Source organism: Parus major, chromosome 1 (genome assembly GCF_001522545.3).
Source record: "Parus major isolate Abel chromosome 1, Parus_major1.1, whole genome shotgun sequence".
Classification (NCBI taxonomy): Eukaryota; Metazoa; Chordata; class Aves; order Passeriformes; family Paridae; genus Parus; species Parus major.
In genome coordinates this window covers 71,036,041-71,060,904 of record NC_031768.1, presented here as the reverse complement: position 1 = coordinate 71,060,904, position 24,864 = coordinate 71,036,041, and the positions used below count along the sequence as shown (strand labels likewise).

At 37.8% G+C, this 24,864-nt stretch overlaps 1 protein-coding gene across 1 annotated transcript in view; it reads right to left on the bottom strand.

Moving 5' to 3' along the window:
- The window catches only part of XPO4 (exportin 4), an 80,838-nt gene that overhangs the window by 35,531 nt on the left and 20,443 nt on the right, over positions 1–24,864 (bottom strand). Inside the window, exons 2-6 of the mRNA XM_015640379.2 lie at positions 24,593–24,698; positions 21,001–21,142; positions 20,615–20,753; positions 8,744–8,860; positions 7,811–7,964 (exon numbers count right to left, since the gene is read on the bottom strand). Of these exons, the coding sequence (XP_015495865.1) occupies positions 7,811–7,964; positions 8,744–8,860; positions 20,615–20,753; positions 21,001–21,142; positions 24,593–24,698 (658 nt within the window). The remainder of the gene's footprint in view (positions 1–7,810; positions 7,965–8,743; positions 8,861–20,614; positions 20,754–21,000; positions 21,143–24,592; positions 24,699–24,864) is intronic.

The following is a 24,864-nucleotide window of genomic DNA, read 5'->3' as shown; positions in this document are numbered from 1 at the left end:
GTCACATTTTCTACTTTACTTCCATCTGAAGTAATTTTAATTGAAGTAATTTAATTGATCAAATATGCTTTGGTTCTACTGACTAAAAAAACCAAAAAAAATGCATGAAATTATCACATGCAAGCATCCTTTATCAGAAGTAATATCCTAAATTAAAACTAATTTTATCTGGCAAATTAAGCTATGCTTTTTTTCCTTTCAATTTAAAATGCTTTAGTCAAAATGGTATTTTAAAATCGCTTACTGACAAGAATGTCCTTTGCTGTGACTTTCCAATAAGCTACTGGTTTGGACATATTATTAGAAGACAACTATAAACACATTAACAATCTGTGAAAAATTTACTCTTTGCTAGGTTGAGTCTACAGAGGGGACCAGCTACAAAATATTTTTTACATAGAATAGAAGAAGCACTAGTTTGCTGTCACTGTTTTAACAAGACTCACTATTTCGCAGCCTTATCCTGTTATTTTTAGTCTTATTTTATATAGTTATTATAGTTATAGTTATTTTAGTCTCCTGCTAACGGACTGATGACACATCTGACAATAGGAGATTTGTGGGTAAAATATCTGTTCACTGAACTTTACAAATTATGACTCCACCTATTGTGGGGATCTTGCAACCATTTTCCAGCATGTACTACATGCATGCAAGCATTAGCAGAAACTGGCTGTGGAGATGTTTACTGCCATCACAAAATACTCCAGCTTACATCGTGCTACAGTTTGGTCTTAGTAACAGCAGTCTAGTTATGCCAAACCTGAAAAAAATGGCACAAAATTACTTTGTACATGGGTGTACATAGGACAAATACAATCCTCATCATCTAAAATTAACTTATTTGTTAAGACTCACAAAGAATCAAGAAGTACAGAATGTGCAAAATACTTTTTTTTCTAAGCACTCAAGCTTATGATTTAGACTTATAATACAGATAAATAGTAAGCATTGATTAGTCTTTGATGACATCCTGAAGAGTTTGGTTTTTTTTTTTGCTTCCAGAATGAAAAACAATTGTAAACCACTTCTGGTAATAATACAAACACTTCTAACATTCCCAGGTCTACTGAGGAATTATTAACTTTTTTATAAAGTTCACTTTGAATGAAACAGAAATTCAGGCTAACAAACAGCTACCAGAAGCATGTCAATGTTTCACCCATTTTGCAAGATTTGGGACACTGATTCCTTCAGAGACTTGAATCTTCTGCATGAATCATATTATTCAGTGATGTGAACTGAACTCTGTTAAAAATCATAGAACATAATTAGATGCCTTAATGTATGATAAGGTCCATATTACTGCTTAGAGAGGAAGATGAGAAGACCATAATGTTAAAAGATATTTTCTTTTATCTCTGACTCAATTTATGCATGTAGACATTAGCTCTGTGCTTGGTTTTGGTTCAGGAGCAGGAAAAATAAGAGTAGTTTTTCAAAGTTATAATTTTTTCATTTTAAAACTAATTTAGAAAAGAAAGTTTGAGGTTTTATGTGCTTCTTGGAGGAACATATGAAAACAACAAAAATAAAAAACCAACAAATGTGCAGTTTTCCTCTCACTCACAGCCTCTGTCCCAGGCAGAGACTGATAGGTGAAGATGAATATCAAAATGTTTCATATCCTAAGGTAGTCATGAGGGATTATAATATTTTACTTCAGTACTTCAACAAATTCCAGTATCTGAGAATGAATCCCACAGTCTTTTTTCCATGAGAGGCAAGGCTTGTTCTTCCACAAAACAGTAAGTTTGGAACTCAAAAAGCAAAGCTGAGCTTTATTCTACTAGAACCCCATTCATAAGTTTGTGGACAGAAGTGAAAAACATCTCAGAAATGGAGGGAAAACTCCGAGTGTTAAGGTCTGAATATCTTTCTTAAAAGTTGTTTTAATCACTTCACTTTTGTTCTTTGAAATATTTCTGTACTTTGTGCCAGTCTCAGACTTGCATTTTAAAAATAAAAAACTGCATTATAAAGGTACCTGCCCTCTAGTGTTACATTAAATACTGATTTTATCTGGATTCTTAAGACCTCCTCTGGCTTTCTAGCCAGTGAGCCAAGCACATGTGAAGAGTCTAAGGAGCAACTGCCTAAAACTGGTGCAGAGGCTTGCTGCCCCCTATGGAGAAACCCTTTACAGACCTTTCCATACTTCACACTCTCAGCAAATACATCCAGCAACCGGCATGTGCTTAAATATTATTAAACACAAGTATTCTTAACAGTCATGAGAATGAAACAATACATTGTGTTCGAGACACTGGACTCAGATTGCAGGAACAGGAGTAGGAAGTGCAGGAACACCCAAGCTAATTTTAAACCTGGCCAATTCCAGAGCCATGCCAGTTCCAAGGCTCATGACCACCCATGTGGATTCTGCAGCTCCCAGTACATTGTGCTGCTATAGTTATGCAGCTTATGATATGCAAGCTGATCACTTCCAGCCTAACTGGCACTGCAAACACCTGTGCTGCCACACAGATGTGGCCCAGGAGTTACACCTTTCCACCACATCAGCTGCCATCCAGGGTGCTGTAAACCATCACTGCAAAACTGGAAACTTAAAAACCATTGGGGCAAGAAACCAGAATATCAGCTCCCCTTCACAAAAATGGTCATTCCTGGTCTCTTTTCCTCTTCTGATATCAATGCTGTCAAGATGTTACACTGCCAACTGATTACAGAATTCATTCAGGAAAACTGAAATGATGAAAGATTAATTGTTAAAAAGTTCAACATCAATGCAAATATGTTTAGTGCAATTATTACAGAATTCAGGGGATCTTCCAATGTTCTTGGTTTTGCCCAAAATTGATAGAAAGAACTGTCAAGAAAACACATAGCATCCTAGAAATAATTTCTAAACATCAGGGATTTCAAAGCTAGGTCGGCTTTCACCTAAAAGCAGTAGATGATAAAACTCTGATAAAAGTAAAATGCAGCTCTCTTAAATACAGCCGTTTCAGTTATGCTGAATTTTGCCCTATATCCCAAGTAATAGACAGGATATTCTTCATTTTTCAGATAAGAACAGACTGCTGCAGTAAACTCAGGGTAATTCCAGTCTGCTAACAAACACAAGGCCTATGGAAAGCAGCTGAAGAAATCTACATTGTCACTCCTTTGTACAGATAGAATCATTTCTGTAGCTGTGCAACGAATCAAACCAGGGGCCAAAACCTCCTTAAAAAAAAAAATCCCACCACATTTTTAGCCAGGTGGTTCCCTGTTCAGCATCATGCTCATGAGAGGTGATAAGGCAGGATACTTTTCCAGCAACAATGCCAGCTTGAACTATTCCTCAAAACCAACTGAGTTTTCTGTGTGGCTTTCATGCACTTTCACAACAGATGCTACCAATCTGGGTTGGACTGAGCTCAAATCTTAAAAGTCTGCAGGACTATCTGGTTCACAGAACCTCCCAGACAGGTGTTTCATCCTGGCTCGAGGTTTAAAAGACATTTTCAAAACAGAGATATGAAGAGCTCTCTAACTGCATGGCCAAGGAACACAAAAACATTCAGATCAGACAAAAGCTTCAGCCTGTTCATACAACTGCCTTGGGATCAAAAATTCCAATGGAACAGCAATGATGTGTATTAGTAGAGTGGAAACCGCTAGGTCTACATAACCTGCATTTTAAACTCCCTATTCTACAATCACTTGAAAATTCGCCAGCTTGCTTCCGAGCAAGTACAGGCACTAAACCCAAAACATGAACTAAAGCTCAAGTATCTCTTCATTCATCTACTGTAATCCATACATTGAAGAATAAGGGATAAGCAGTTCTATGACAGCTCTTAACAACATGATAGACACCTTTCTGTAGATGGGAGACAACTGCACAGAATTCTTGTGTTCTGTTAAAGAACTTCTAGATTTGAGGACATTCAGCCAAAGTCTATTGGAATATAGCTGCCAGGAACAGAAAAATCCCAAAGTAAACAAGAGTAGTATCTCTGGAAATAAAATGATAGAATTTATAATTACATCCTGACTTCATATGTCCATGCCAAGGTGTATTAAACCCCAGCAACATTCAGCTTCTTAACTGGAGACTTTGGGTACTCACAATGTACTAAAAGTCAGACTTCTGAAGGAAATTTTGTAAAGGAGAGGGCTGTACTTTTTAGTACTGATCAACTTCCTTAATTAGTTGAAACATTCATTTAAGAAAAGCTGCAGTTAAAACTAGCTCCATCCAAGTAAATAACATTTAACAATACTGTAACAGCACTGAAAAAAGAAACTGTGCAGAAGCCAACATGCCACAAGATGCTGTCTCTGAAGCCTCCACAAACACCGGGTAAACTAATATCTCAAGGCAGATAAAAATAACAATAGATGATTGCTGGAAAATGAAATGGGAGAAACTGGACATGACTGAAAGGAGGCTTCCTAGGTCACTGTGCTGTGTCCCTCATACTGCAGCAGGCACCACATCCCATGATAAACTAAAAACACTGAGTTCCAATTTGAAATTAGGTAGGTTCCAGAGCTTCTTCACTTGCTGCTCCAAGGAGGTGGATATTCCAGAATGCATCTTTCATGGCAGCAATTGACAGAGCAGACTTACTAGAACTTTTCTTACAATTGGTGGCAACACTGTCCAAAACTGCATTTAACAATGTAACACTTAATGTTGTTTTATAACAGCACAGAACTCTCGAGAAGTGGTATGTTTTGACTCTATTTAACAACCTGGGGATTTGAATAACATGCCACTTTGCAATAGCCACCATACAGTTAATCTACATTTATGCTACTTCCCCTTTTTGGGGATACAAGAATCTTGCTAAATATTACATAAATATACTGCAGATTACTGTGGTGCTGCAGGGAATACTGAGAATCAATACTATCTTGCCAGGGGAAATACCAACTAAAGGAAAAAAGATTTATCTGAGAATACAATGGATCATTTTACTCCATGCTTTAAGTATTAAATTTATGCCTATTGCTTCAGCATATGTACTGTCAAGTTTTGGAAAGAGGACACCAAAAGGACACTAACCAATCAATCAACACAGCAATTCTTACATTCTTATGTAATGTGCTATCTATTTAGAAACTATAGCCAAGCTCTGTTTCACTGCCCAAGAGCTAACAATCAACAGTTAAAGAGGTCATCTTAAGGAAAAGAGATATATAACATGGCACTGTAAACCCCAAAAGTTCCTGAATCTTTGGCAGCTAAGACCAACTTTTCTCAAGTTCCAACTTCTGTGAAAACAGGTTGATACATAAATAAAGAAGACCCAAGCTGGTGCTGTAATTCTTAGAACAAAATGAAATATCCAATGCTAGAAAACAAAAAGATTTCAGGTGGATCAGAAATTACAAAAATATTTGAACTGGATCCATTAAGAGTACTTAGGTCCATCTGATCTCCAGAAATGGGCAAAACTTGTTTAACAGCTGTAGTATCTGAAGTAGACCAAATAGCAGACAATAAGATTAAGCAGTAGTACATCTTGCTTTGGTATTTCTAGTGACGTTTATTTACTAACACCTAAACCACTTCATATTATCTAGATGTATAAAGGAAAGCTGGAATTCCAAGGCTCCACACATTTCATGGATCTCCCTCTCTCTGGTTTCACCAGTACAAACCTTAGCTGAGGACAAAGAGCTCATGAAGAACTACAGCCTTCACTGTTTAACTACACCAAGATCCCAGGCACACCAACAGGTTAGAAGTGATTAAGAGCAGCACTGCAGAGAAGGAGTTAGGGGTGATGGTTGATGGAAAATTCAACATCAGCCAACAATGTGCACTTATAGCCCAGAAAGAACAACTGCATCCTGGGCTGCATCAAAAGGTCGAAGGGGGAGATTTCTACCTCTACTGCTGCTCCTCTAAGACCCAACCTGGAGTACTGGCTACTGACCTGGTGTACAGGTCTGGTTGTCTGGTGTAAGAAGGACATGGAACTGTTGGAGTAAGTCCAGAGGAGGCCATGTAGTTGATAGGAGACTGGAGCACCTGCCCTACAAAGATGGGCTGAGAAAGTTGGAGCTGCTGAGCCTGCAGAAGAGAAGGTTGTGTGGAAACCTTGTAGCAACCTTCCAGTGTCTGAAACGGGCTACAGGGAAGCTGAAGAGGGACTTCTTGTCAGGAACTGCAGTGGTAGGACACAGAGTAATGGGCACAAACCGAGAGGAAATTCAGGTTAGATAGTAGGAAGAAATTTCTTCATGTGAGGATGGTGAGGCACTGAAACAGGTTACCCAGAGAAGCTGTGGATGCCCCAACCCTGGAAGTGTTCAAGGCCAGGTTGGATAGGGCTCTGAGCAGCCTCGTCTAGTGGAAGGTGTCCCTGCCCTCAGCAGGGAGGGTTGGAAATGGATGATCTTTAAGGTCCCTTCCAACCCCTTAACATTCTATGATGCTGTATTTAGAACTACACCAGAAGTTTGTGCAGAGCCAGACTAAAATTCAGAGGTAACCACCTCTGCACAATACAAGAGCATTTCCTTTCTATTTGAAATTCCAAATCCACTTCCAAAGACTTTTATAAGGTGCAATAATGACCACAGTCTCCATTTTATCGGCACATGCACTGAATTTCTCTCTGAACCCCTGCCAAATCACTTCAGGGATGAATAGAAGTGGGATATTTACTTTTAATCCATGGAACCTTTCTTAAAGCCAATATAACTGGCATTTTGCTTTACAGATGTGAACCAAGGAATATCCAGTTTCAAATAAATTTACTTTTGCTGCCTGCTGCATAATGAACAGACTAAAAGAAAACAAAAACACACAGGTATCACCTTCTGACTGTCACACCAGGAAAGCAAAAAATCTTTCACAGTGGATTTGAGAGCAACATCAAGATTCCTGCAGTATGTATAACTTGGTAGCAATTTCAAAAGTTTTAAGAAAAAAAGTTTATAGACCAACTTAAAAACTTGGCTCTTGGAAAGCTTGCTAAGCTTCTTAAAGGCAGTCTGGCTATTAAAACAGTTACTATAATGATTTACGACACATGCTGTCTAAAACCCCTAATAAATGCAGAGTGTGATTGAGTACTTCTACAGTATTTGTCTAGCCCATTTTTTGGACCAAACATTTTTCTTCTCTCCTTCACTAAGAGCCTTTCTCTTTCTGATTCCAATTTCCTCCTCTACTTTCCAGCTCCACCTTTCTCTGGACTAATGATCAGCAGATATCACAAAAATATCAAAGTGGAAGCAGTGGCTTCCATTAAAGCCATTAATATAAAATGAAAGTGTAAAATGAAGTTGACATTTCTTTTCTCAGCTACCAAATACTTTTTTTTTTTCAGTCTGAAGAAATTCCGTGTTCTAGCATATACCATGTTCTTTTATGGGGAGTTGGTTTAACTGCATGAACGTGCATATTCCTACATGACAAGGCATTTGCCTGTCCCTACTTCTTCTGAGGGAGAAAAGTAGGACAGATCAGATCTCTGCATAAAAATTGAACAGGGCTTAGACTCTTCACCATATGGTTCTACACTGAAATAGCACATTGCACATTTCCTGCTCCCTGCACCAACCAGACAGACCATAAACTTGTAAAAGGTGGGTGCGCTGTATGCTTTCTCTTTTATGTAAAATACTTTTAAGCTTTAATGAAGACCAATAGCAGCTTCTCTAAGAGCATCTCTTAGCAAGTATGGTGGCAACAAAAAGCACTAACAGAAGAAAACATAAATCAAGGATTAAACACAAAGCTTCTAAGTCTTATGCTTTACTCTCCTTGCAAAGACTTTATTCCTCACCCAAGAAGTGACTCAAGTCAAGGGAAGCAAAGGGCCTGACATGAAAAGGATATAATTTGGAGGAAGGAAGTTCCAGCTTAAGACCTGATTGGCTAGTGCAAGATAACGCTGAAACACTGAAGACATCTGAGCATTGAGGTTTTCACGTCTGCTGAATTCCTGAAGTACCTCTACTGTGAGCATGAAGATCTGCCGCAGATCGTCCTCCTACAGTCAGGACGAACACAATACATTCAGTATCTCAGTCATTAATGAAACATTGATCAATAAGAAATACTTTTCCAGAGAGAAAAATAAATTTCTAGTTTCACCCTATTTTCATTAAAATACAGGAAATACTTTGCCAGTTAGAATCCCACCTTTTGTCAAAATTAATTGATTACATTTGCAAAGACTATGAAAAAAATCCTCATATAAATACTAGTTGTTAAAAGATAAAAAACCAATATGTTTTTAATAAGTGGTGGAGAAAAAAGTTGGTCTTTGGCATGAAAAAAAGTTGGTAAGTTTTTCCACAACAGTCAGTTTAAAGCAATGCTTTCATATAAACATTTCTGACTGGCCAAACAATACATCTGAGAGACTACCAGACTACACCATCTGCAATAATATTTTTAAATACATACATAGCTCTCCTTGGCTTTAAACCAAAGCTATATTTAAGACTATCATTGTTCCACAGAGTATTCGTTTTGTTTGCAATTGGTAGCCAAGGAATTAAAGAGTCCAATGGCATAAAGATCTTTAGCTCTACATTCATAACATGGGCACAAAGGGGTTGCACATTTTTGATACAAATTTTTAAAAAATACAGTAACAATTTTCCTGAAGTAGCCAGTATCTGCATTATTTCCAGTATTTGCCCTATTAAATGCTTTTAGGCACACAGTGTACCTGACTGCAGCTGGCACAACAAGGTATTTTTGCTTCTCAATGGTTAAATTTTAGAAAGAGAGGTAGCATATATCAATACAGAACTAGTTTACCTGAAATATACGTTTACAGTTACCATGGAACTCCATGCTTAGTCCAATGTTGCTGGTTTTACTTGAACTTGAGAACTCGCTCAACAATGCCGTTAGAATGGAACAGGCCAAAGTTTGCTATAAAAAAAAATAAGGGGGAATAATATAACTAAAAGACGTCCAATAATGCAATAGCACCTACAGTGTCCTTAATTTTTTTATTAGCATTTTAATACAACTACTACTTCAGTTCCTTCTAACACAAACTAGAACAAACTTTCTGGAAAATAGATCCTTGGATGAACCATTTCTGGAATCATCAGGGCTCCATCCTTAAAGACGAAATTTGAGTATTCAAGGAATATAAAAGCTGGCATTTGTGTGATAATCATTACAAATGAAACCAACTTAGTGCAAGCCATTTCCCAGCCTTGCCATTTACTTTGTCTCCCCGTGCACAGGCCTTTACAGGTATTGGCCTCAGGGAAGATTCACTGTCCACTTATTTCTATTGATCTAATAGTTCAGCTCACTCTAAAGTTTGTTTTGGCCCTTCTTTGCATTTGCTACACTTACCATGTTGGTATTTGATCATGATTAACTTTATAGCACCAAAAGTGATACAAGTTTGTCAAAAACAACACCTGCAATAACACTGTCTACTACATCTTTTCCCTCTCTCCCCATCAAAAAAAAAAAAATGAGAGGAATTCACAGAGAGCTCCGATACTTGAAAGATCTTGAGTACCTCCCTCTAAAGCACCACATTGACAAGCCTCAGAAATAACCCTTAAATCTACTCTATCAAAATTATGTCTCTGAGGTGATATAAAATCAGTGAGAAAAAGGCATGTTAATTTTAGAGAGATAGATTCATGAAGACTGAAGGTCTAATTATTTTTTTCATTCTTAAAATTTAAGGTAATTGAAATCCTTATCTAAAACACTACTTAAAAGCCAAGTTGCTGTAGGAAACACTCCAGCCTTTGTTGCTGTTTTTTAGAAATACAAAAAAAAAATAAAAAAAAAAAGCTTTTTTTCCTGATGCCAAAGTCCAGAAACCATCATCACCAGTTTTAATATCTTTTAACCGATCCTTGCACACAAAGGGGACCAAGTATTGCACAGTGGAGGTGCAAGTAGTACTTCAGACTTGTGTGTACACTACTGTAACAAGCACAATAGAAAGTGTATGCTGCTGAAATGAAAAGACTTTTTGTTAAAGAGATGTTCTTTACAAAAAGCTCCAAAATTACTGGCTATCCTCCCAGACTGTTTGGAGCCAAGGTGCCAGGGATGGACAGAGGGATAGGAATTGTTAAAGGGTCATGCATGCCAGCAAGTGTCCAGGGGTTAAACAGAAATATGCACACTACCTCTGAACACCCGAAAGATTAAAGTGGAGATGATACTATTTATGCAAGCTCATACAACAGCTGAGACCAGTGCCATCCACCCACCAACTGCAACATCTTTGTTCAGAAATGCCTCTGAAGTCAGTACCTTGACCCCCCCAGACGACTAGTTATCTTAGTCAGTAAACACTGAATTAACATTCTTACTTGCTAAATAAGTTCCAGACAGATCAAACATAGTTGCTTTGTGATAATACACAGGTTTTCTCTTCCACTAAGCAATAAAGCTCCATAAGTACAGCAGATCAGCATATTCCTGATCAGTTGCTAAGTAAAAGATCTCCCATTTTAAAGAAATTATTTATTTCATGCGGACTATTTCTCATTTACAGGCAGCTCTGTCAAACCACACATATGACTAAAGAAGCATTTAGCCAGTGAAAACCAGCATCACAATTTAAACTACTTCAGTAAAATTGCAACTTTGTCATTTCTATACTAGAAATATTTCTAATTGGCTCAAACATTTCAGTATTTTATTTCCTAATTTCTCTGTAAGGTATTCACACAATAAATATTTTTTTTTAGTTAGAGGACATACAGATTTGATCTAATATTTAAAAAAAAACAAAACAGCATAGACTAGTATTGAGTATTAAACATTAAAAGTCGTGTATGAAAATAATTAACCTGGGTAAAAAAAAACAAACCCTAACAACTAAGAAAAGCCCCTCAAGTCTGACTTCAGCACAATGTTTCAGATCAGAATACATGTTTTTGAAGAAACAATGCAAAGTTCTCACATGACTATCTGAATAGTTTAAAACACAAGTTTTTATTTGATGCTTAAATTACTGACTCATGACATAAGGACATCACTAGCTGCAATTACAAATCTGTACACTTTGATGCTCTGTAACATACCCTGATTACCAATGGTATCAGTGGCTCCATTAGTACAACAACCAGGCTGAAACTAAACTGCTTCTGCTTTAGCATACTAAGATCTGGACACCAAGCCACCACCTAGACCACCACAGGACAAACAGGGCAGCTATGCAGACTACCCATCATTTGCAGTTATTTGCCAGTTACTGGAAAATCAATCACCAAGTTCAAATGGGTAGGAACAATAGGAAGAAAAGTTTGTTCCCACTGTGATTACAAACATTATTAGCTGTAATAGCACATTCCTTTTTCTCCAGTTTGTTTGCAAGTATGTAATAATTTATCCTTTCTCTTTACAGAGTAATGTGCTACTGCATGGTAAAAGTGTGCTACAGATTTTTTTGTGTGCTTTTCTCCTGACTTCAAGGAAAAATTTAAAAGGAAGGTTAAATTTTATGACTGATGATAGGGACATCTCTTTGAAAGTGTAAAGAGCAATGGGTACAGGTAAGCTGACTGAATCTGTTAAAATTCCAATAAAGCAGCTTGAGCACTTGAGCATTGACCTATCCCCCTGGTTTCAATGAGAGCCAGCTCAGATAGTTCTGGGACATCAGTACCTGTTTTAAGCATGACAGGAGAAAAATGATGTTACTAGATTTATACACCTTATTCTATCCAGCAGGCTAGCTCACAGCCAATACCAGGGCACACTGCATCCCTCTACTCTACTCCCTCCTACTGAACTCCCAGCATCCCATCAACTTCCTTAACTTGGTATTTCAATATCTGGGGTGCAAATCCTGCCCCATTCCCTCGCATTCCAAGGGCCTCGTGTGCAACATTTGCACATCCACATACTTCTGGCACCTGCGCTTACCCCTTGCATCCATAAGGAATTGTAAGCACTCCCGTATATCCAGATCACCAGGGCAGGAGAAGACCAAAGAGAAGATACTGGCCAGTAATTTAAAATTTACTGCAGCAACAGGCTGAGGTGAGATGGCTTGAGACTGGTTTCCTAGAAGGCAGATGCCAGCCACCAGGAGTCCAGCTTTCAGACAAGAGCAGAGGAACAATCAAGACCGTAACCTTGCAATGTCAAATATTTGCACAGAGCTCTACAAAGCCACCACTGCTTCTCAGAACTGCCATAAGACTATAGGAATTTATACAGACTGTTGTGCATAGCAGTAAGATGGCCATTTTCATGAGTATAAACCAATTATCAGCTCAAAAGAGTTTTTGCCCAGCCATCTATTAAACTTTCCTGAATAGACAAAAATATTTTAGAAACTCTGGAATAAATCTCAAGTAAATTTTACTAAAAAAAACAACTTGACTTTCATAAAGTAATTTTACTGAAGGTTAACTACTAATTTTTAATTACATTTTTTTAATACACAGACATGTTTGGTGTGAAGACAGTAAGTACCTCAACATAAATATTATCAGAAGAAAGATTTCAAAAATATGAAAACCAACAATTTCAGAGAAACCAATAGTGGTGCGCTATGTGAAGTAAAATTTCTTCTTCTTACACGTAAGAAAATTGAATGCATTTAACACATATAAAATTCTGGGTGGGGGATTCTGGGGTTTTTGTGTTTTGCTTTTGGGGTTTCTTCGGTTGGTGGTTGTTGTTTTTGGTGTGGTTTTAGTTGGTTGGTTTGTTTATTTGTTTTCTGCTGGGAATTTTTTGGTTCTTTTTTAATTTTTAATTTTTTTTTAAGGTTTTTGCCACACCACAGAAGGGATAAACAATGCAACTTAGTAATAGGACACTGTAATAAGTAGAAAATGCAAGTGGACTCTGGGCATCATATTAAAAGACAGATCTGAATGTCCATTGTGCAGCAATGCCATTAACTTCATACCAGTAAGAGTACACCTCTGAACCTAGTTTGACTCACTCCCTAGCAATTTCACTAGTTCTGCCACAAGTACATACCCAAACAATAAGCCCATCTAACAAAATAAAACCCTTCTCTTGTTGAGAGAGAGGATTGCCTCTGAGAATAGCTTGGCACTCACCCCAGTTAGCTTTATTACCAGGAATAAACTTTATGAAAGATCGCTATACATAAAATAGACTCTCAGCTGCTCAAACAGAAGATCAATGGGACTTGTGATAAGAGATTAACTTGGCAATCAGACACCCAGTAGTAACATCCTTTTAGTGGTTTTCTTTTTAAATGGCTTTAATAAAACACAGACACTATAGAAAGACCGTGTGTCATTTTAACAATAAACAACACATATATCATTCATAAAGCTCAGATGTAAAAGGTAAATACAACTTATTCCTCCAAATGGAATGTCCCCTATAAAAGAAGCTAAAGCAGTAATGTTTGAAGGGATTTCACACTTGTGCCTGGGCTGCCCATGGAATAAATGAAGTGCTTCATTTGAGGGTAGTTAGGTTACAAAGCATCTGAAAGGAAGAAGAGTTCAAATACACCCTAGGAAAAAATGGACATGTGGTACACCAGCTCTGCAGCAATAAAGCCAACAGACAAAGCAGAATGAACTCCAATACCAAAATTGTTTCCTCATTTTGAATTCAGAGGAGAGATACAGTTAGTTTGTCAGAGGTTTGATTAAAAAATTCATTTTACTACAAAACCTAAACTAACATGCAGTGCCTTCTGCACGTATAATTTATACTTACAGAAAAAGCAGTAAGCTTATTTAAAAGAACGAATGTCTTGCCTGAATTGAGCAAATCATAACATCTACCCTGTCACTTTACATCCCTGCCAGCTTGAATATGCATTTAGAGGACTTTTTGTCTTCATATGTATAATGTAAACTCTGTTACTGAAACCAAAGGAAAGCCATGTGAAGACTTAATAGTATCCCTAAACTATCTAAACTTAACTTGCACAAGAGCAGGAAGAATCAAAGAGTAAATGTATCAGAAGCAGAATTAGCTGCCTTGCTCCTGACAGAATTCTGTAATGAGAATGCATCAAAAGCAATTTTACTAAATAAATTGTTTTAAGCAAGGCTTCCTTTATAAAGGCAATAACAGACTTCTCTAATTTCCTTGAATAAGCACAGCTGCTTTTGCTAGCATTTTCAGAGTATCTAAATCACAAGAACGTAAGTTGCAACTTCAAATTGAAAGGTTAAGAGGACAGCCAGAGGGCCAAAAGAAGTATCTTTATGTACACAGAATAACAGGGGCCACTCCAACTCATCAACATGGAAGTATTGCAAGGTGGGTGGGGGACCCAGGAGCTGAAGTAGTGGTTCCCAACCAAAGAAAATCAGAACATATTCTGAAGAAATGTAAGCAAGCACCAGGAAGAACCCACAGATTTTTATCTGTTCTTTCCCAAATGAGCCAACTGGTGGAAAAAAGGTTATGGAGCAGGGTAGGATGATAGGAATAGGACCCACAGCTGCTGTCAGCAGTAAGGGATTGGCTGGGTAGTGCACTCCTTTCCTCTCATTCCCTGTCTGCCACTGAGCAAAGACAGATGAGCAGCACCAGGTTAACATGTCAGAGCTACAGCAGCACAAGAGGCAAGAGCTTGCTTCCCTTCCTTGGGGGTCCCGGCCAAACCAAGGGAAACTCCCAGGGGTGAGCTGAGAAAATCAATTCCCCTGTGAATCACTATGGGCCAGAGGATCTTATGGCATGTGAAGCATGCAGGCTTTGGACAAAGAGAGAAGGGAAGTAGCAGCCTCTACTAATAATGGAAGAGGTCCAGGCAGAGTTTGCTGGAACACAGGGTGCAAAACATGCTTTTCTTTGTTTCTCTGGAGACAGGCAAAGCTGTGAAGCAGAAATCAGGAGAGAAAAAAAAAAAAAAAAGTAATCTCATAAAAGAAGTTGAAGGCCTGAAAACCATTTATAAAGGTAACATATCCTCCAGGTTCTTGTCTGAACACCACCAGTTCGATCTTCGCTCCTACCACAGTTGCATGAACAAATACAGGATTTTCAATTAAACTCAAAATAATGAATAGTTATACTAGCCATGCAGCTCACCATCAGCAGCACTCAGCTTTGAATATACACCACCCCAGCAAGTGCTCTTGGGTGGCTAGGTGTCCTCCCTCCCCCCACTTTTTCCAGCACTCATTCCTGGTCTTTCTTGCCTGCCTCTGCCTACCATACTGCCAGCTACGTCAAATGGGCTGCATTACACAGCTGTGCTCCACAGCAGATCTTCCCAAAGAATAAAAGGAGAGGCTGTGAGGGAGAAGGGGCTGTTTCTAAGCAGACTAACACAAACATCCAGTATATTACTGAACACATTTATTATGAAAGGGCAGTACCTTTGAAAGGAAGAATGACTAAACACCAAGCAGCTAATGTCTTAAAAGAGGCTTTTCCCTTCAAGCCTGTTTATTCATTTGACACCACTGTAATGAAAAAAAATACATGCTGCAACACATGGAAATATACAATTTCCTTTATCCCAGTGAGTCCATGAGGTCACAGGTGAGGGACTCCACAGGCACAAGTCTCATGAGATGACAAAACTGAGGAAAGAGAGGGTATGCCACACATAGAACATGGGATGCACACCTCACCACTTGGAACACATCTCCTCTCTTCCCAGCCCTGTCTTTGAAACCATGGGTTTAGTGTAAATGTAACTGAGGGTTATCCATTTCTAGTGGGTATTAAGCAACTAAGCTGGAGACTTGCTGTACTGCATCTCTGGTAAAGACAGCTCCCTTTCAAGAGAAAAATCTGAGAACTGCAAAAGCACCCCGGTTAATTCAACTACTAAAAAAACACTTATGTTTAAAGTTCTTTTACACTTCTATCACTGAGTTTTAACCTCACATGTGGAATAGTTTCTAGATTCCTAAAATTCCCAAACCAACATTTAACACACTAATTTCGGCCTTTAACGAGAACTTGTCAGCCTAAATAATCCTGGTTCACCCTCTTTTTTATACTCAACATGTCTCAAGGGCAATGAGGTTCATAGAACAAGGTAACAATTTTACTAGACCAGAAGACACAACTTGGGATGGATAATACATATATTTTTGTCAAAATGTGAAAGTCAGGAGGGCCTCTCCAACTCCTACCATACAACATGGAACAGTAACAGCTAGACAGGTTTCCAGAAGTAAAATTCCCTTTAAAGAACAGAAACAAGAACCGCAAATGCTAAATAAATATAACTAGTTATCCAGGCAGCCATTATAATGGATAGATTAACCTCAGTGAAGATGAATGCCTAGAGTTTTGCTTATTAATATTTCCCACTGCTCACATGAAATCCATTCACAGCACATCCCTCAGAAGCTTTAGGTAATCTGAAGCAGCTGGATCCTCTCTCTAACCAACTAGGAACACTGGGAAACAGAACAACAGAATCAAAAATTTGCAAGAGAAGGAACTGTTAGGATTCCAAAGCTTTCCCAGTGAGTCTTGACAAATCTTCCATATACAAAAAAAATATGTAGCCTTCAGATATGGAGCTTTATATTAAAATACATTTTACTGTATGCACTGCAGATCTTAAATGCAGCTTCTGTTGCTTCCCAGTCCCATGTCAAGTCTATAGCAGCTGGACCCCTCTGCATCTGCCTATACATATACTGGAAGAAATCAAGGTGTGATCCGTATCTTGGTCTGGTTTTAAACAAAATCTGAATGTGTTCACATGCAGACCAGATCCTCCTGGGAGTCAGTCACTTAGCTGCCAGGATTCCTGTCCTTCTGGCAGGGATGAAGGACAAATGAAATCCTTCAGCTATGCAAAAGCAGAATATTTGAACACAAAGGTCAATAAATTGAAGGCATTTATAGTTGAGAAAGACTTGGCCCACGTAATTCTCCAAAATCTTAAAATCAGTGATAGAAAACATGTATTTAGAATTTTAAGACTGGCTCATGATACTGTGTCTGATGCCAGAAGCTCTGTCCCCCAGAGAGATGAAGATTTTGAAAAGAGATCCTGAAATTCCTGTCAGAGGGAGATTACAGATTCTCCTTCACAAGCAGAGGGATGGCTTGCATTGACAATACAGGAGCCAGGAAAAACAAAACCAAGAACTCTAAAGCTAATCTTTGTCTTTCAAGAGGATTACTACCTAAACTCAGTTATAAATAATCAGCAGCCAGACTAAAAGTTTGCTTTTTCTTCTCAAACAAAGGTTTCTTCAGTGAGATTCATAAAGCACCAAATGGCAGACAACCAGCAGCAGAAGCCAACACTCCAGTTCTAAACCTGGCTCTAACCATGCATCCTTCCCATCCCTGGAGTATTAATTCTCCTTATCGTCCTGTTATTTCCTTAACATGTACACTGTGTTCCACTATTAAAAGATTACTCAACACTAAAGCCATTTTATTACTCTCATCACAATTCCTCTTCTTATCTTTCTTTCAACCTCCCTCTTATTTTTTCATTCTCAACAGTTCATCCATCAGTCTTGCATACATGTCAGTTTGCCACTATATACCTTCAAGTTCTAGCCTCAAAATGCATACATCTCTGAAGATCTTAACTAGAACTTGAGAAGTTGAGGTAGTAAGCACATCAAATCCTTGATGCAGATGGACACACAACAGACATGACCATCTACATTCACTGCCCTCCTTATTACCCCAACTATCAAGACTTGACCTGACAAGATATTACTCAAAATTCCCAAAGATTTCAGGGAGCAGAACACTCTGAAAATCACAAAGTTAGTACTGACATCCCATAGAAAGTGGGTAGAGGGCTGCAGGGAATGGAAAAGATTAAGTACCTATGTTATTCTTGCAAGGTAAAGATGGATCAAGAAGATTCACAGCAAACAGGGAAGAAAAAGTAAACAAGAAACAGAGAATACTTTGCTTTTTTAAAATGGACTTTCAATTATAAACTGCTGTAAAAAGCCATTACCTCAGAATACTCTGAGTTGGAAGAGACCCACAAGGATCGAGTCCAACTTTTAAGTGAATGGCCCATATGGGGATCCAATCCACAGCCTTGGTGTTATTAGTACCATGCTCTAAGTAATTATCAGCAGCTAAAAGCTGCTGATAGCTCTTGTTTGAGAGCTTTAAGTACTTTTAAATATGAAGTGACCTGCTGCTGACTTCAAGTGTAGTGAACCTCAGGCAGAACAACACAAATGGGTGGGCAGAAGGTCATAACAGAAGGCTGAGAAGGATACAGAAAGGACAAAGAAACTGAAAAAAGAATTAGGAGTCACAAAGGTATGATATCCTTCTGCAACTTGAGCGTACAAGGAGGCAAGAGTGTGTATCACACCAGTGGAAAGGCGTCAGAAAAATGGAATTATTCCTTCCACAGGGGAGCACAGAGGACCAGAAAACACCTACTGATCTCTTTCAATACTTACATCCTAGCATCTTCCCTGATTTGAATGCAAACCTGTATTTACAAGTAACTAATAGAAACAAATCTCCAGAAACACCTGTGACAGTGCATGGCACTATCCATACATCCTGAAAGCACCATTCCCTTCAGGACATGGGCTTCACACCATACCCTGAAGCACTCTTAGCTGAGACTCCCCACAGCAGCAAGGCAACTTGCACAGCCCCACAGGAGTCCCACACAGCCCCACAGGCATGGCTGAACTCTACAGATTCACTAGTAAAGAAACAAAACCACCCAGCCATATTTGAAAAGATAACTAAAATAATAAATAATTAATTGTGTGAATTATTTTATACAGGTTTTCAAAGTTGTTAGTTGTTTATAACAAGAGGCATGCCCTGACTCCCTTCAGAAAGCAGTTTTGGCAGGTACCATGCCAAAACACCATTTTACTACTGCTTATTATTGCACATGCCAGTCCTGGGTGCCAATACCAGAGTCTCTCTTGCAGCTAAGTCTCAGAAAATTACAAGAACATTTTTGTGAATGAGAATTGGTTTATAATATAAACCACATGAGACCATGTGCTTATAACCAGTTTACCAAAGACTAACAACCATATACTGTGCCATATAGAAAAGATGCTTCAACAGCATCACGTGTCTCTTTTTTTAAGTCTTATTAGCACACCATAATAGAAAATATCATTATATATCCTAGACATGTTCAATACCATTCTTAAAACTTAAGCACAAATATTTTAGAAAAACTATGGAGAAATTAATACTTGTGAAGAGGGGGACATAAAAGGAAAATGAAATAAAGGGAAATGAAAAACTGAGCTCAATTTGGCAGTGAGTTGAACTTGGAGAAGAGTACCCCTTCCCCCAGCCAGAGCTCCTCTGCAACATACTCTTCTCCACAGCATGGTTGATATGCTTGGAGCAAGCAGTCTTAGCTTGCTGTATGCTGTGTGCAGTGTTTCTGTGGACAGTGCATGCAGAGAATACAACTGTACAAGCTGGACTGTGCATTACTTAGTTCAAGGTCCACGTTTCTATTTATGCTGCTTTTGTGTCTTTATGCAAAGATCCTACAAACTACATGAGCATACACAGTGTCACGCATAGAACTTGAAAACCTCAGCTGTAACAGCGTTTTAATAAACAAGACTATGTTTCGTGAAAAAAAGCATTAACTCAAGTTCTTCCTAACAAGTTCCCATTTCTATCCAAATTATGCAGAATCAAAAGGCTAAAATGGTTTCCTTAAGGTAAATAACCATGAAATTAAGTTTTACAAGACTAAATGAAATTTCCATACCCTGGAGCAATATTACTTCTTACTCAGAGGTGACACACTATTTTTAGGACCATGACATGAGCTGGATTACTTCTAGTACACTTTGATTGAATTTTCAGCATTAAACATTTGCCCCTCCCATCTATCTAGTATAACTGCTGCTCCAAAAGCTCAGCAGTCAGGAGCCAGTTCACTCAAGGTTGTTTTTTTTTTTTTGAGAAAAGCTTCAGTTAAAGTTTCAGCATGGAATCCATATACTCTTTGATTTTCATTTGGTAGGAGAAAAAATCACCTCTCTTTAAGCTCTAGTTACATGCCTCTATTATGACCTATTCTAAACTTATCCCCTGGCATAGCAAACGGAATTTCACTAAATGCATAGATAGATATTGGACACCTTGTTTCCACTTCAAGCTCAGTATCGAAGGTAACACTTACCCCTAGTAGTATGACATTAAATCAAGAATAAGTTTTGTATTTCCATTCCATGTTTTACTTCCTCACACCCCTTTCTCTCCACCTACTTGTCTCCCAAAGAACAGCAGAGGCCTATGCCTCCTGCTCGCAGTCTATTTCAACAGCTGAGCCGCAGTGGAGTGCAGCACTGCACAGATGGAAGGGGAACGGAGTATGCAAAGAACCTCCCAGCTAACGGAAAATCTGTTTTAGGTCTTACTATTAGTTTAAAGAAAACCAGAGAAAAAAGGAAAACAAACAAATAATAACAGGTTTTTTTAAAAAAACACAAAAAAACCCAACATAAACTACCAACCCACAAGTATGGCACTCAAAGCAACTATTCATAAAAACATTGCCTAAAAATATGGTCTCCTTGTATAGCAAAGAGCTACATGTACTACCCCTAGTCCCAAAACATTAAACAATCTGCAATTTGGTAAATGAGTGAATAGTTATCAACTTAATGACTAATCAGATAAGCGAAGTATAAAATAATTTCATAGCCACTCAGTATATAACATAAGCTGCCGATAGAGACAGCTTAACTTTTGAAGAAAAAAAACTAAAGTACTTACCACAGTGGGGTTACCACTGCTGATCAGCTGGCTGACTTCATGAAAAATGCTTTTGCAGTCAATTGATTTGTCTAATGATCCCCGTTTCACTATCACCGCTACCGCTAATAAAATCTGCTCCCGAACATACTTTTGAAGGCTGTAAACAAAATTACACAAATATATTTGCATGTAATTCTGGACATCAATGCTCAATAAAATTTTGAATGCATTTCTCTTTCAAATATTTGGTGTGAATTCATAAGGGAAAGCTGACAGAAATTAACTGCTAAGACTAGAATACAAATTCTTAAAATGATCTTGCACTGCTACCCAGGGAAACAAAAATGACAACCCAGACTTTATGCAGGATGCTGCATGTTCAGAGGTGTGTTTTCTATACTTACTTAGGCCTTTGTAAGACATAGGTTAGAAGGAATGTTCGCAGTGACTCAATACTAGCTTTTTCCAAGAGAATCCATTCTCTTACAACTGCTTCCATTATCGCCGTAGCAGCTTGAAATAGGACATAGTCCACTTTACTAGTTTCTGTGGGAAAAAACAAAGGCAACTAAAACATGTATTCAGCTTGGATGTGTTTCCAACAAAAAAAAAGGGAATTTACTATAATTTATTATTAAATAGAATACTGTTGCTATGAAAACAGAGAAGGAATCTACAACTCAAAAGAGGGAGAAATAATCAATAAGCCAATTATCAAATTGTCCAGTACAATTCAATGACCTAGGAGAGAAGTTGTCTGTGCTAGGAGGCTGCTTCAAAGAACAGGAATAAGAATGCTAACACAATGGGGGAATAAAATAAACAAGATGACAGATTTAGTTCCAATACATTAATTAATAAAAGTGATTAATATTACAGGTATGTCAAAGTTGGATATTTCTATGCTTTCCTTTGAAACCAATAGTACATAAAAATACATGTTATTTCATGGGTAATAAAAAGAACCAAATCCACTTACAGGTAATATTTGTGTTTAATTATCCAAGCAAAAAATTTTACACCATGATATATTTAAAGTGTTCTACATGATGTTCAAGTTTCCAGATTTAGTTTGAGTTAATGAAAAAATAATTTTTGACCACACTGTAAGGAATCATTTGCCATTATTATCTGAATATGGTATTACTATGCATACAGATACACTAAGGAAAGTATAAAAGTATATAATGGAGAAAAGGAACAGTTTGGGTGACTACAAAGTACAATTTAAAGAGAAATACGAGAATATTAATATAATTTCTATGATGCCAGAAAGCTACAGAAACATTTTTGTTTCTTTGCTTTTCAAAATTTTAACTTGGAAATAGCAGGTAATATCTCAGAAGCCAGTTTCAAAACATTCTGAGCTTTCAGAAAGGGTGTAGCCACAGGGTGGCAAAAACATGAAATATGAAATGATGAAATAAAATTCCCAAACAAGAAGAAGAGTTTGAGCTATAGCAGTTGACCTGCCAGGACGAGAAAAACTGTTTTTAAAAAACCTCAGTCATGACATGAAGGGCTTTTAATTACTACAAAACAAACTTTCTTCCCCCAGTTACATACACACAAGTTTATAATATAAATTTCCTTTATATGCAAGTTCTGTAGCAAAGATAGCAGCTAATACACTCAAATATTTTAAAGTAATTTAATTAGGATCCAAATCTAAATCCGCACAGGTAAACATGCTTAAATCCAAATAAACCACATTTAAATCTACTTAGCTTAATTTGGAAAACTAAGTAACTGCTTAAGTAAAAGATTAATGTGTATGTCTAACACACATTATTCCTGCATGGGAATTTTAATTCTGGCACTTGTTACCTTGGGTCTCCAGCTTTTCTAACTGTACCAAGCTCAAACATACATATGAAAAAAAGAGAATGTAATTAAAAAAGGATGGAGTTTTTCCTTTGAGCCAAGTCCCGCAGACGCTGACAGCACAGACCTGCAGTCCCCAACACAAGCCTGTAATCAGCCAGAGCACCACTGGAACTTACTAAAGGAAGGACAAGTTTTGCCAGTGCACTGAACAGCTATAAGCTTACAGCAGAACACAGAGCCTTGTGGCTCTTGGGTTCAGCTCCAGGTTTCTAAAGAACATAGTAGTGGCTCTTCCCCTTTCCCATATGCTTACCTTCTCCATTATTCTCCCTGTGTTATTCACACACTCTTCTATCCACAAATGACATCATCCTTATTCTCTCTCTCTACCTCCATTCCAGTTTCCATCTTGACCATGTTTTTTCCTGTTTGTTTTTAAAGCCATCTACTTGGTCCTCTGGTTCCAACCCATCCTTCCTGCACACATCTCTTCAATACACTTCAACTCTTTTATTCTTCATCATGAACAGTTTGTTTCCTTTCCCTGGTTCCTGATTTCATAATCCCCGCCTCTTCTTCCCAACTCCCAAACCTTAACTATTTGTTCTTTCTGTCCAGATTGTACAGATACTTACTGAGGAAGCACAAAATTTTGAAAAAGTCTCTAATGTCTCTAAGTTCCAGGTCTCAGCATTATAACTGCCTACATTCCTATAAAAAAATGGTCCCACGTGGAAACACGCTGGCTTCTCAATGGTGGTAGCATATGAAAAGTTTAGGGATGTAATATGTATTAAAATCAGCACCCTTCCAACCACCCACATTTAAGATTTCATGAAATTTCATTATTTATTTCTTATTGATGATGAATGTATCATTTAGATCCAAACTGTCTGCAAACAAAGTTACTTAAGGATGTTTTCACTCACTTAACTTCCTCTAAAAATCAATGAACCAGAAAAAACAGAATGAACATGAAAAAACCAGAAGCATCAGTTTTGCTGACCCATCAAACAAAAAGTGTGATTACAGTCTTCCAAACCACATGCAGTAATCCTGTAATATACTAAACCCAAAAGAAACTCATTCGTAGAGAAAAATTTTGGTTGCAGAGTGGATGTAGGAAAGGAAGCACATCCTGGTCTACACATCACAGTATAACATAGGAGTAGGTCTGCAATACTGACATCATAATACTCATTCATTGTAAGTCTCTAATCCAGTAAACTTAGAAATAACTGCCCAAAAAAATACTGCAGAATTAATTAAGTATGAAAACAATATTTTCAACACAATTCTAATATTTCTCTGTTCATTTTGGTAAACTCTTTAAAAGAAAAGTTGATTTTTGTGGTTTTGGCATGTGTTCTTTTGCACAAACTTTGAGGTTACCCCTGTCAGGTCTTGGCGTCAGTTTTCACTGAAATTCCCCCTCACCTGTCCCCAGCACTCACATCTGGTCAATACCTCAGTGCTGAGCAGCAATCTAACATCTTTACTGCTCCTGTAATTTTCAGATTTAGCTGCCAAACTCTACTAAGTCTCTACAGCAGCTGTAAAAACATTTTTCTTTTTTAACTTGCTACACAACCACATTTAGAGCACTTCCACTAAAATCCAAGAAATTTCTGATGAAGGGTGGTATCTGCCTCTTTCCTTTCTCCACAGGTATAATCACACAAAATTTACAAATCAATAGTGTCTTGCTTCCACCAGGTGGACAGAAACTTTTCTAGCTTTTTCTTCTTTTCCTCCAGCTGGGCTGTCAACAGCAACTAAGTTGTTCAACAGGACATAAACTCTCATTTCAGCACCAATGCAAAATCTGGTAGAAATGCATAAAATTGCATTGTTGGCTGATTTAATGGGAAGCAAGCACAAAGCCAAGCAACCACACCACTGGCAGTTGCACAAGCTGCACAGATGAGACAGTATTACAGTAACCATGTTGAAGAGGAAATCTATTAAATCAGTTTAGTAATTTAGCTACATGAAGTGACACCTTACAGCTTTGAGACTGACAGAAATAAAACAAAAAAGGACAGTAATAGACTTCACCCTCCATCAAAAAGTACCCCTCATCTAAATCAAAACCGATGCTCATAGTCCCAGCTGCAAAAGAACAGCACAGTTCCAGTTATATGCCTAACTTAATTTATTGAAACTTACCCAAAATATGTTTGCAAACAGCAAATGGTGATTTTGATTTTCTAAATGATAAGAATATGTGCTCAGCATGTTGGCGTTGTTCATTGTTGACCATGGAAGGTGGTGCCTGAAAGAAAAAAAAAAAAGTTATTCAAGCGTTGATCAAAAATATAATAAGAGCAATGTCATGAACTTATAAATGCTTGCATTGTTAAATACCAAGACCAAGGATCTCTTGGCAAAACTGTTTGCTCTCAGGCATTACCTCTTCTTATATACCACTCTGTATTTAC